This window comes from Canis lupus, chromosome 12, assembly GCF_003254725.2.
Source record: "Canis lupus dingo isolate Sandy chromosome 12, ASM325472v2, whole genome shotgun sequence".
Classification (NCBI taxonomy): Eukaryota; Metazoa; Chordata; class Mammalia; order Carnivora; family Canidae; genus Canis; species Canis lupus.
Window position 1 is genome coordinate 58,854,593 of NC_064254.1, and position 12,496 is coordinate 58,867,088.

The 12,496-nt window shown below is 34.0% G+C and overlaps 1 protein-coding gene across 7 annotated transcripts in view; it reads right to left on the minus strand.

The window, feature by feature from the left end:
• Nucleotides 1-12,496, minus strand: part of ASCC3 (activating signal cointegrator 1 complex subunit 3) — a 335,684-nt gene that overhangs the window by 44,243 nt on the left and 278,945 nt on the right. Inside the window, exon 37 of one of the 7 annotated variants that reach the window (XM_025444820.3) lies at nucleotides 10,930-11,077. The exons of the other annotated variants lie outside the window; for them this stretch is intronic. Within the exon in view, the coding sequence (XP_025300605.1) occupies nucleotides 11,069-11,077 (9 nt within the window). The 3' untranslated portion in view covers nucleotides 10,930-11,068. Of the gene's footprint in view, nucleotides 1-10,929; nucleotides 11,078-12,496 lie in introns of those variants that run through there. 7 annotated transcript variants of the gene reach the window in all.

Genomic DNA, 12,496 nt, shown 5'->3' on the forward strand with positions numbered 1-12,496 from the left:
GTTGTAAGCTCCTTACATATTTTGTATATTAACTTCTTTTCAGATATAACATTAGGAAGTATCTCCTCCCATTCAGCAGGTTGCCTTGTCATTTTGTTGATGGTTTCCTTCTCTGTGCAAAAGCTTTTTATTTTGGTATAGCCCCAATAGTTTGTTTTTGCTTTGCCCCTTGACTGAGGAGGAGACATACATAAAAAAATGTTTCCATAGCTGATGTCAAAGAAATTATGGAGTATGTTTTCTTCTAGGAATTTTATGGTTTTAGATCTCACATTTAGCTCTTTAAATCATTTTGAATTTATTTCTGTGTATCATGTCAGGAAGTGGTCTGGTTTTCCCAGAACCATTTGTCAAAGAGATTGTCTTTTCCCCACTGCATATTCTTGCCTCCTTTGTTGTAGACTGACTGTAAGCATAGGTTTATTTCTGGGTTCTCTATTCTGTTTATCTGTGTGCCTACTTTTATGCCAGTATCATGCTGTTTTAATTACAACAGCTTGGTAATATATCTTGAAATCTGGGATTGTGATACCCTCCAGCTTTGTACTTCTTTCTCAAGACTGCTTTGGCTATTTGAGGCCTTTGGTGGTTTCATACAAATTTTAGGATTATTTGTTCTACTTCTGTGAAAAATGTTGTTGGTACTTTGATAGGCATTGCATTAAATCTGCAGATTGCTATGGACATTTTAACAATATTGGTTCAATCTATGAGCACAGAATATTTTTCCATTTGTGTCGTCTTCAATTTCTTTCATCAACGTTTTCCAGTTTTCAGAGGACAGGTCTTTCACATCCTTGGTTAAATTAATTCCTAGAGTTTTTGTTATTTTTGGTGCAACTGTAAATGAGATTTTCTTAATTTCTCTAGTACTTCATTATTAATGTATAGAAATGCAACAGAGTTCTGGGCATTAATATGTCCTCCAACTTTACTGAGTTCGTTTATCAGTTCTAGTAGTTTTTTGGTTGAGTCTTTATGATTTTCTACATATAGTACCATGTCATCTGCAAATAGTGAAAGTTTTATTCCTTCCTGATAGATAAATTTTATTTCTTTTTCTCATCTGATTGCTGCAGCTAAGACTATGCTGAGTAAATTAGTGGCAGTGGACATCCTTGTTTTTTGATGTTTTCTTGAAAAACAAGAAAAGCTTTGTTTTTCACCACTGTGATGTTTGCTATGCTTTTTTTTTTTTTTACATGGCTTTTACTATGCTAATTATGTTCTCTCTAAACCTACTTTATTGAGAATTTTTATCAAGAATGTTGTACTTTGGGATGCCTGGGTGGGTGGCTCAGTGGTTGAGCATCTGTCTTTGGCTCAGGGTGTGATCCTGGAGTCCTGGGATTGAGTCCTGTGTCGGGCTCTCTGCATGGAGCCTGCTTCTCCTCTCTCTCCTATGTCTCTGCCTCTCTCTCTCTGTGTCTCTCATGAATAAATAAATAAAAAAAATTTTAAAAAGAATGTTGTACTTTGTCAAATGCTTTTTCTGCATTTATAGACATGATCTTTTATTCTTTCCTTTGTTAATGTGAAGTGTCATGTTGACTGATTTGCAAATATTGAATCATCCTTGCATCCCAGGAATAAATACCACTTGATTGTCATGAATTATTTCTAAAACATATTGTTGGATTAAGTTTGCTAATATTATGTTGTGAATTTTTGCATCTATGTTCATCAGAGATATTGATTTATAGTTTTCTTTTCTGTAGTGTTTTTGGTTTTGGTAATGCTAGCCTCACAGAATGAATTTTGAAGTTCTGAATTGAGTCTTTTCTTATAACATTATCATGAGAAATTATAATAATAAAGTTTATTATAAAATGCTCCCTTTTGTGTCTACTGATTTTTTTTTTGTTTTAAACTCTTTTTTTTGTCTGATATTGGTATAACCACTAACATTAGTATACTACAGTCCAGCCTTTTTATGGTTACTGTTTGCATGGTGTATCTTTTCTATCTTTTTATTTTTAACCTATTTGTATTTTTAATTGTAAGGTATGTTTCCAGTAGATAGCATGTAGTTGCATCTTGTTATTTTGTTCAGTTTGATAACCTCTGCTTTTTTATTGTATTATTTACTCCATTCATATATAATATTATTATTGATATGGTTGGATTATATCCACCATCTTTCTTTTTATTTGTCATGTCTTTCTTGTTCCTCTCTTCCTCTTTTACTGCCTTCTTTTACATTACGTAAGTATTTTCTAGTGTAACATTTTAATTCCTCTAATGATTTTGTACACTCTGTATTTTATTTTCTTAGTACCTGCTCTAGGGTTTAAAATACGCATCTTATCTTATTAAAATCCCTTCTGGATTTGTACTAAATAACAATGAGATGCCAAGAAATTATTCCTATATAGTTCTATTTTCTCCTTCTCTCTTTTTATTACTATTATTCTTATACATGTTACATCTATATAGGTTGTAAACTAAAAACCATATTGTAAGTTATTACTTTATAATAACTTCATTTTGTTATAGAGGTTTACAGAATAAAGAAGAGCATAATAATTCATATGTTTGTTATATTAATGTTCTTAAGCATGAACTACCCTACATTTTGTTTCAAATAAAGTGAGTGGAATTCTTTCTTCTGGTTCTTCTTCTTCTAGGCAGAACTTATGTGCTACTATACAGAGAAGAGTTGTGGGTGGGCTTAGTGGCCCACTTCTTTCAGAGTACATTGGTGCTCTAAGAATGCTCTATCATCTGTCCAATGAAACTATGTCCCCGGTCTTCTCAGTTTGGCTCTCTCGGCATGGAACCTGTACCCTATATGTGAACTAGACAGGAGTGATCAGTCTCCTATTTTTGGTTTGCCATGTCTGAGGTACAGCTTCTAACCAGTCTGGGCTGGGTGGAGAAAAAAACAGATTATCCCTCTTGGCCAAAATTGCTTGAAAAAGAGTTTCTGCAGTACACATTTGGTGGTGGTGGTATGGGAGAGAAGCTGAGAGTTGCCAATTGCCTGCCCATTGGAGATGAAAATATAGCTTAGAATGGAGAGGCAAAACCATCTTTTTGACTGCAAATGCCTTCAACAAAACTTCTGTCATATCTTGCGCTGTGGCAGGGACATGAATAGTGAAGCTCAAATCCACAACCTTTCACTCTTTTTACTGAGATTTAGAAGATTTTCTTGAATAGGTGTTCTCCATTTGCTGTATGCCCTTAGGACAACTTTTGGAGACTTTGTAAAAAGAGAATAACGCTCTAAGTGTTAAATGGGTTCCCCTATAGAAAGGGTCTGCTGCACTTCTCAACTGCTATCCAGTCTTCTACAGCTTTACATTACTACAATAAACCAAAATATAAACTACACATCTAAAAGATGCCACTTTTGAGAAAAGAGATGAATTATTTAGTATTTCCTCCTATTCCCCTTACAGGGACAATAAGGTGTTCTTGAAAGTACCCCAATTTTGGAATCAGAACTGGGGTGAATCCTGCTTCTGCGACATGTTCTTGTAGACTTTCTTAAAGTTTGAGAGCCTCAAATTTCTCTACAAAACAGGATAATATCTACTCTAAAGGGTTCTGTTATATTTTGAGAAGAAAATGAGATAAGATATATATAGCACAGTACTTGGTAGATCGTAGGCATTTTTTATTTTGAGTGAAAATGGGTGCTGCCTATATGGTCAACCAACCTTTGAGAAAATGGAAAAAAGGTAGTCTCTTTAACAAATAGCATTGGGAAAACTGGACAGTGACAAGCAGAAGAATGAAACTGGACCACTGTCTTATATCATACACAAAAGTAAATAAAAAATGGACGAAAGACCTTAATGTGAGACAGGAAACCATCAAAATCCTAGAGGACAACATAGGCAGCAACCTCTTCGACTTTGGCTGTAGCAACATATTTGACATGTTGCCAGAGGGAAGGGAAACAAAAGCAAAAATGAACTATTGGGACTTTATCAAAGTAAAAAGCTCTTGCACAACAAAGGAAACAATCAGCAAAACTAAAAGGCAGCCTACAGAATGGAAGAAGATATGTGCAAAAGACATATCTGATAAAGAGTTAATATCCAAAATCTATAAAGAATTTATCAAGGGGTGCCTAGGTGGCTCAGTCAGTTAAGCATCTGACTTGATCTCAGCTCAGGTCTTGATCTCAGGTTCTTGAGTTCAAGCCCTGTGTTGGACTCTACACTGGGTGTGAAGCCTACTTAAAAAAAAAAAAAAAAAAAGGAACTTATCAAATGTAACACCCAAAAAACAAATAATCCAGTTAAGAAATAGGCAGAAGATATGAATAGACACTTTTCCAAAGAAGACACCCAGATGACTAACAGACACATTAAAAGATGCTCAACATCATTCATCATCAGGGAAATATAAATTAAAACCATGATTAGATACCACTTCACACCTAGAATGGCTAAAATTAACAACACAAGAAGCAATAGATGTTGGCAAGGATGCAGAGAAAGGGGGAACCCTCTTGAACTTTTGGTGGGAATGCAAAGTGGTACAGCCACTCTGGAGAACAGTATGGAGGTTCCTCAAAAGTTAAAAATAGAACTACCTTACAACCCAGCAATTGTACTATAAGGTATCTATCCAAAGACAGATATTTATAAATTATAATGTTTATAGATTATAAACATTGCACCCCAATGTTTATAACAGCATTATCAATAATAGCCAAACTATGGAGAGAGCCTGAATGTCCCTTGACTGATGAATGGATAAAGATGTGGTATGTGTGAATGTATACATATATACATACATATATATGCACAATGGAATATTACTTAGCTGTCAAAAAGAATGAAATCTTGCCATTTGAATGAGATGGATAGAACTAGAGTGTATTATGCTAAATGAAATAAGTCAGTCAAAGAAAGACCAATATATGATTTCTGCCATGTGGAATTTAAGAAGCAAACAGATGAAAATATGGGAAGTTGTGGGGGAAACGAGGGAAACAAACCATAAGAGACTCTTAATGAAAGAGAACAAACTGAGGGTTGATGGAAGGAGGTGGGTGGGTGATGGCTAGATGGGTGATGGGCATTAAAGAGGGCACTTGCGATTAGCACTGGGCATTGCATATAAGTGATAAATCACTGAATTCTACTTCTGAAACCAGTATTTCACTGTATGTTAATTGACTAATATTTAAATAAAAATTAAAAAAAAAAAGAAAAGAAAAATGAGTTCTGCCTACCATCTGGAGTTTGAACTATTTCTGAGGAGTTGGAGCAGATCACTTGTTAACAGAAAGGTCCTACTTTTCAGGATAGATGTACATTGAGATGATTTAGTTAGCCATGAGATCATGAAGTAAACAAATGGTACACCAAGAATCATTTTACGTGCCCATACATCTATTCTGTTTTTCACTTTTAATACAGTATTCCACAAACTACATGAGATGTTTAATACTTTATTATAAAATAGGCTTTGTGTTAGATGATTCTGCCCAACTGTAGGCTAATGCTAGTGTTCTGAGCACATTTAAGGTAGGCTAGGCTAAGCTATGGTTCCTAGAGATACTAAATGCATTTTTGACTTAGGATATTTTCAACTTACGATTGGTTTATGAGGATGTAACCCTATTGTAAAACAAGGAAGATGTATCCCTTGTCATTAGTCAACAACATTGTCAGTCTAATTGTACAAAATTAATTCAACAATACAATGTAAAACAACAGAAAAATGATTGCAAAGTGAAACTAAACATCTTGGAAAAGATGCATTAATTCATCAATCAATGAAGGTGATGCTTGAATAACATACAAATCCATTGGCAAATGAGAGTCAGGCGAGTTAGACTGATGAACAATTGAAAAAGAAAAATAAGTAAGAATGATGACACTGTAAGTGCTCAGAAGCAAATGTTTTAAATATCAAAGTACTGAGACAGGTATTGTAAAAACTGATGTCCTAAGTATATCTCAGGAAAAATTATTTTCCTTATATTTATGTACTAAAAGTTAAACCCAAATTACAAGGCATTATACCTTGGTCCATATAATTATGTTAGAAAAACTATGTTCCTTCAAAAAATCATCACAAAATCAACTTGTTTCAGCTTTTCAAAGTTAGCAAATAACTGAAATAAAAGTTCAAATAATTTTGTTGAATATAAAAGTAAAAGTAAAAGAACTTGTCTTTACAGTTTTTTTAATTTTTAAGGCAAAATCTTCAATAAAACTTTCTTCTTTCTTCTCTTCACTTAGTATAAAATATTAGACTTCCTTTTAAGTAGATTCATTTAAGTAGCTTCTTCTAGGGACCAGTATTCTCAGTTCTCTAGTACTGCTTCTTTTTTGAATCTTCTAAACTTATTTACTGCAGTAATGTAACAAAGCTCCCAATTAGATTTGAATTCTATATCTTAAAAAAAATATAGAATTTAAAAACTCCTAATGTACAAGCCAGGTGAGTAATTCTATACATTTGTATGAAAATGCTCTGCTAAATCTGTTTCAACGACCTGAAAGTCTTAACAGTTTTCCAAGAGGGAGAATATGACACCACTGGTAAAATTCTGAATTTCAAGGTACAGTGGGGTATATAAATTTGCATATTTGAATATATGGTGGATATTTTCAAATGTATTTTAGAATTCTATCTGGACAGCATTATTAATACAAATGTAAACTTTAATTTTTTATAAATGGTTGTTCCTCAGGATAGTCTACCAGTATTAGTAAATTAAAAACAATAAAGAACGTAACATAATACTATAAAACTTGTAAAATAGGTCAGTGCTTATACAGAAAGCCTTCTAACGTTTTAGAAATTCTATTCCTAGATGTCAAATCAACAAACTCATCTCTGAAGTCCAGACTTCGGAAAATGGGACACCTGTACCATAGTATGGAGAGCAATCAGCCATACTGAGAGTCAGCCAAATTGACTGGATGGCAATATGGAGAGACAGCTCAGGATATTTTCCAAAATGCATTAGGTTTTATTGCTTTTATTCACTTAAGTAGAAAGTTTCTACTCTAAACTTTATTTAAATATCCTAAGGCAGCTTCTGATTTATTTGAAATGCAAAAATCTAGGTTCTCAGGGGGAAACTAACAGAAATGGTAGCTTGCATATGTCAGAGTACACATAAACTATTCTGTTATGAAGAAAAGTCTACATTAGGAAGAAAAATGTAGATATCCTTAAAATTTCAGAAAAATTCAGATATATATATTCTAATTTATTTTGCTTTGGAAATGTATTGCTTAAAATTAAGGAGTGATCCAACAACTAACTTCTATTTGGCTCTTGAAACAATTTTCCTATAGAGAATCAAATGTTTGCAAGGCCTATTTGAAAAAGACAAGTCTGAGTAAGTCATGGTGGACACATAAAATTAAGAGACTACATGCACCCCAATGTTCATAGCAGCATTATCTACAATAGCTACATTTTGGAAAGAGCCCAAGTGTCCACTGACTGATGAACGGATAAAGAAAATGTAGGGTGTGTGTGTGTGTCCCTCTCTCTCTCTATATATAACTCATCCATAAAAAAGAATGAAATCTTGTCATCTGCAACATGGATGGTGCTACTGAGTATTATGGTAAGCAAAATAAATCAGTCAGAGAAAGACAAATACCATAGGGTTTTATAAGTAGAATTTAAGAAAGAGAGAGAGAGAGAGAGAGAGAGAGAGAAATCAAGAAACAGATTCTTAACTATAGAGAACAAACTGATTGTTACCAGAGAGGAGGTATTTGGGAGGAGGATGGGGGAAATAGTTGATGAAGATTAAAGAGTGCACTTGTGGAGTGGTGCTATAGAAAAGTGCTGTATTGTACACCTAAAACTAATATTATACTGTACATTAACTGGATTTAAATAAAAACTTAAAAAATTAAGAGACTACAGATTTGTGTTTTTTTTCATGTCCTATTTAGGCTAGATACCATACTTAAAGATATCTGACTTTCCTTCTGAGTGGGACAGGTAACTGACAACAAGAGCTGTCTTGTGTGGTGCAAGTTTAAGATTACATTTATTAGCAGTCATTACTATTTCAAAAATTATTTAACAAATAGTTGTAGACTTCATTCTGACTCCTTAGTTCTCTAGTCCCTATGTGAGACTTGTTTACCCTATTCCATATTATAACCTCTGGCTATTTCCTCATAATTGGAAAGCCTTCCTCATTCTCACTACTAATCTTCCATTTCGTAGGAGAATCTTCTATGAAGTGTTAGTTTTTGATTTCTACTTAGCACTTTAAAATGTTTATCTTTGCTTAGCTTACAAGATGCTCTTGGTAGAAGAACAAGATTTAGACTTGTTATTAATAAAAATCCAAAGCTTAGCCAAAAGAAAGGTGTATGAAAGGTGACTAACATCACAGGAGGGTCTGATTTTAATATCCCAGATCATATGTCTTGCTCTTCAAAATAAACACAATGAGAGCTTATAAATTCATTTTAACAGGGCTTGGATCACTCAAAACATTTTGAAAGTCTTCTTTTGGTATTATTGGCAGAAAGGCTTCAGGAAGTACACTTATCTTGTAGTTATAACCAATTTTACTACCAAAAGTCATACTGCCTGACTTCATGAACAAATTTAGTCTTCTGACTTGGCTTCGAAAAATTTCCTGTCATTTTCTCAAAACAAAAGCAAATGTCCAAACAAAAAAAAAGTACCATTATTTTGGGCACAAAATGTTATCCATTAATCAAAAAGAAAATGTCATGTGCCTGAATCAAGTTATTACTTTTTGTAGTGAACTTAGTAAACAGTTTTTAAAGATAATCCTAAAACAGTTAATGAATGCATTAGTTCTGTCATGTTTATTTTAAAAGTCACTTAACTTTAGTTTGAAGCCTACATGAACTGCTCAAAAATATAAACATATGGATGCATCACACAATAAGATACAGGAAACAGGTGTCACATGGCAATTATAAATTGGGAGAATAAAAATAAACCACTGAAAAACAGCCTGAATATACAAAAAAACAAAACAAACAACCTTGCTAATCAGATAGCTAATGTTATATCTTCCTAATAATATATTTGAGTAGGTACTGTAGGCATCTAAGTTTGAGCCTGTTTAGGTAGAAAGCTTTCCTTTTGTTCATGTTTGTAAAAATTAAACGTTTTGTTATTAACTCATACAGTGAATTACTTTCTCATATTTAGAGTTACCAATATTTTGGCTCCGGGGCAAACTTTTAAGAAGTTATATTTAAAGGTAACAAAGAAAAATAGAAATTTTCAGTACCAGATGTCTGGGAAGATCCCATTTGGATTTGAGCTACTTAAATTTGCAATCATGTATTTATACATCTAACAGAGCTTCTGTTTCCCCCAGAATCAGAAAATTAACTAGCTTTGTAGCATCTTCCTTGATCTGCCACCCGTGCCCTGAGGATTAGAGACTCCACCTGAGCTTGTTTTACAAGCATAACAGAAAAAATTAATCTCTGCTGGCAGCGCTCCCACTGGGATACTGATGAATAATGATATCCCTCTTTTGCTGCCCTCTCAGTCCACTAGAAAAGCCACTCTAACCCAGCAACGTGGAAACTGCTGAAACCATTCCAGCTGTGGATTAGCAGGCAGTCAAGCATCCATCTGCTCTGTGTGAATCAAGAGAAAGCAAACAAGCATTCTTATGGCTAAAGTCATATTCAAACCCCATAATATCTTATAGGAATACATATATATGTATATATATTTGTATTTGTATCTCTCTTTATCTTCCTATCTCTTCAATAATAGGCAATCACATACTGTAAGCTAAATTAACCGAATTCCTCAATTTAGTTTGCATTTCCTGGTGCTTTAAACATTGGAAAACAAAGAACATGTTCAGAGGGTATAAAGTATAGCTCTTTTTCTTAATTGAAGTATAATTGACATACAATATCCTATTAGTCTCAGATGTACATCATAGTGATTTGATATTTTCATACATTATGAAATGATCCCCATGGTAAGTCTAGCTACCATCTGTCACCATACAAAGTTATTACAATATTATTGACTATATTCCCAATGCTATATGTTACATCCCCATGACTTCTTTATTTTATAACTGGAAGTTTGTACCACTTAATCCCCTTCACCTATTTTGCCTGACCTCCTAACTCTTCCTCCCTCTATTAACCAACAGCTCACTTCCTCTATGAGTTTGTTTCTGTTTTATTTTATTTTTTAGATTCCATAAATAGTGAAATCATATGGTATTTGTCTTTCTGTCTGACTTATTTCACTTAGCATGATGTCCTCTAGGTCCAGCTACATTGTCGCAAATGGCAAGAATAAGCTTTTAAATTTGCTATTCATATGGGGCAATTAACTTGAAATTAAGCTTCTAGAGTACAGCATGACATTATTTTACTCATATACACATTTCCAGGTTCTCAAATATAGCCACCAACTACTTGTTTCAAAAAGTAAGCCTGTTTAATCAGTTTCTAAGCAAGTGTTACATAAAGGATCTGTGGCCTTTAATTTCACTTAGCTTTACTTTACTGACACATTGATGTAACAAATATCTGTGGACTTTTGCCTTCTCCAAAAATGAAAGAACCACTGCTTATGGTTTACCAATAGCATTTCAAGTTTGAATGGATTCTTATCAGCTCTTTATTAGTGAACTCCCTAGCACTTGAACATGTCCATAATGTAATGGTGACTGATGTTTATGATGATGGCTCCAGGACTCTAAAAGATCTTTATGAGTCTTCTCAATCATCAAAGAAAAAAATTTTTCAGCAGAGGTCGAAAAGTATTTTGTAGCATTTAAGTTCTTTGAATTTTGAAATCCATATGATATATGTTTAGAAATTTTATTTAAAAAGATATTTTAAGTAATCATTACACCCTATTTCCAGTGAACAACAACAGCCACCACCACCACCTTACTCTGCTTTTAAGAACTGGTATTACCCACATCACTTTTCCTCTGATTTAAGTTGCTTTCATTGGTTATTTCAATGTCTTACTGATTCTTTCCTCTCTCACTTTTCTTCCTCCTTTACTGATTAAAACAGAAGAAGTCGTTCAGGGTTACACCACTTTCTGCATTTCAGTGCAGAAGAGCAATACGTTGCTGGCTCAGTCAATGGTTCTACAAGAGGAGAAGACACCTGTTTGGCATTTGTCTTACAAATTTGCTGACACTGTTAAATAAAATAACAGAAAATACCTATAAAGATGGCATTAAGGACCTAAATCTAATAAGTTGAAGCTGTATATATGGAAAATCCTCTTTTGCCAATTGAAATACTTTAAAACAGAGACCATCATGCTTCTGCCACACTGCATTATTCCCCTGAATTACAAACAAAGTAGTGAACAGAACATAAGAACATGTCGAATTTTACGTATGTGAGGAGCATGACACTTGTAAATCCCTCTTACCTCCCAGTTTTTTGTTTTTGTGGGTTTTCTTTTTAAGCAAAATGAGTAACTTTCTGACATAATCAAATTTCTGAGACATGCTTAATATTCTATTGGACTGTCAGCTGGAAAACATTGTAAAATAAATGGAGTCTTTTTTTTTTTAGAAGAATGTAATGTTAAAATAAAATGCAGATGGTATGAATACTACTACTGTAATAAAGATCATATCTATGCATTTTATTTGGTTGTAACAACAAAATTTTTTAGAATACATGTAAGCATGAGAATGGGGCACATCTATTTCTTTGGGCCGAGAAATCAAAAGATATTCAGCTTATAATGCATCACTGGAGAAAAAAAATCTTCTAGACTTCTGCCATATGTATAATGGCTCAGCATAAAAATATTCATGTTAGTCTTTCTCACAGTGGGAAGACTACAGTTTGCTAAGAATTATTAATCACTAGTTAGATCTTTTTCTTGGCAAAAACTATTCAGCTAGATGGTAAGTGATCCTCTGTCATCCGACAAGGCAAACATAAATATCTCAGTACTAGAATGTACACACAGTGCTATGTATAAACAAATCAAAACAAAAATCACTTGTCCACTGATCTCTTTCAAAAAACTTAAGTTTATAGTTAAGGGATTATGAATTATTTATTTTTTTTAAAAGATTTTATTTATTCATTCATGATAGACACAGAGAGAGAGATAGAGAGGCAGAGACACAGGCAGAGGGAGAAGCGGGCTCCATGCAGGGAGCCCGACTCGGGACTCGGTCCCAGGACTCCAGGATCGTGCCCTGGGCCAACGGCAGGCGCCAAACCGCTGAGCCACCCAGGGATCCCCTTATTTATTTATTTATTTATTTATTTATTTATTTAAAAGATTTTATTTATTTATTCATGAGAGACACAGAGAGAGAGAGAGAGGGAGAGACACAGGCAGAGGGAGAAGTGGGCTCCATGCAGGGAGCCTGACGTGGGACTCGATCCCAGGACTCCAGGATCACGCCCTGGGCTGAAGGCAGCGGTAAACTGCTGAGCCACCCAGGGATCCCTAAATTATTTATTTTTAAAGAGACAATTCTGGTGTTTTTAGAAAAGCTTTCCACTTTTTTTTTTTTTTGCTATTATAAATA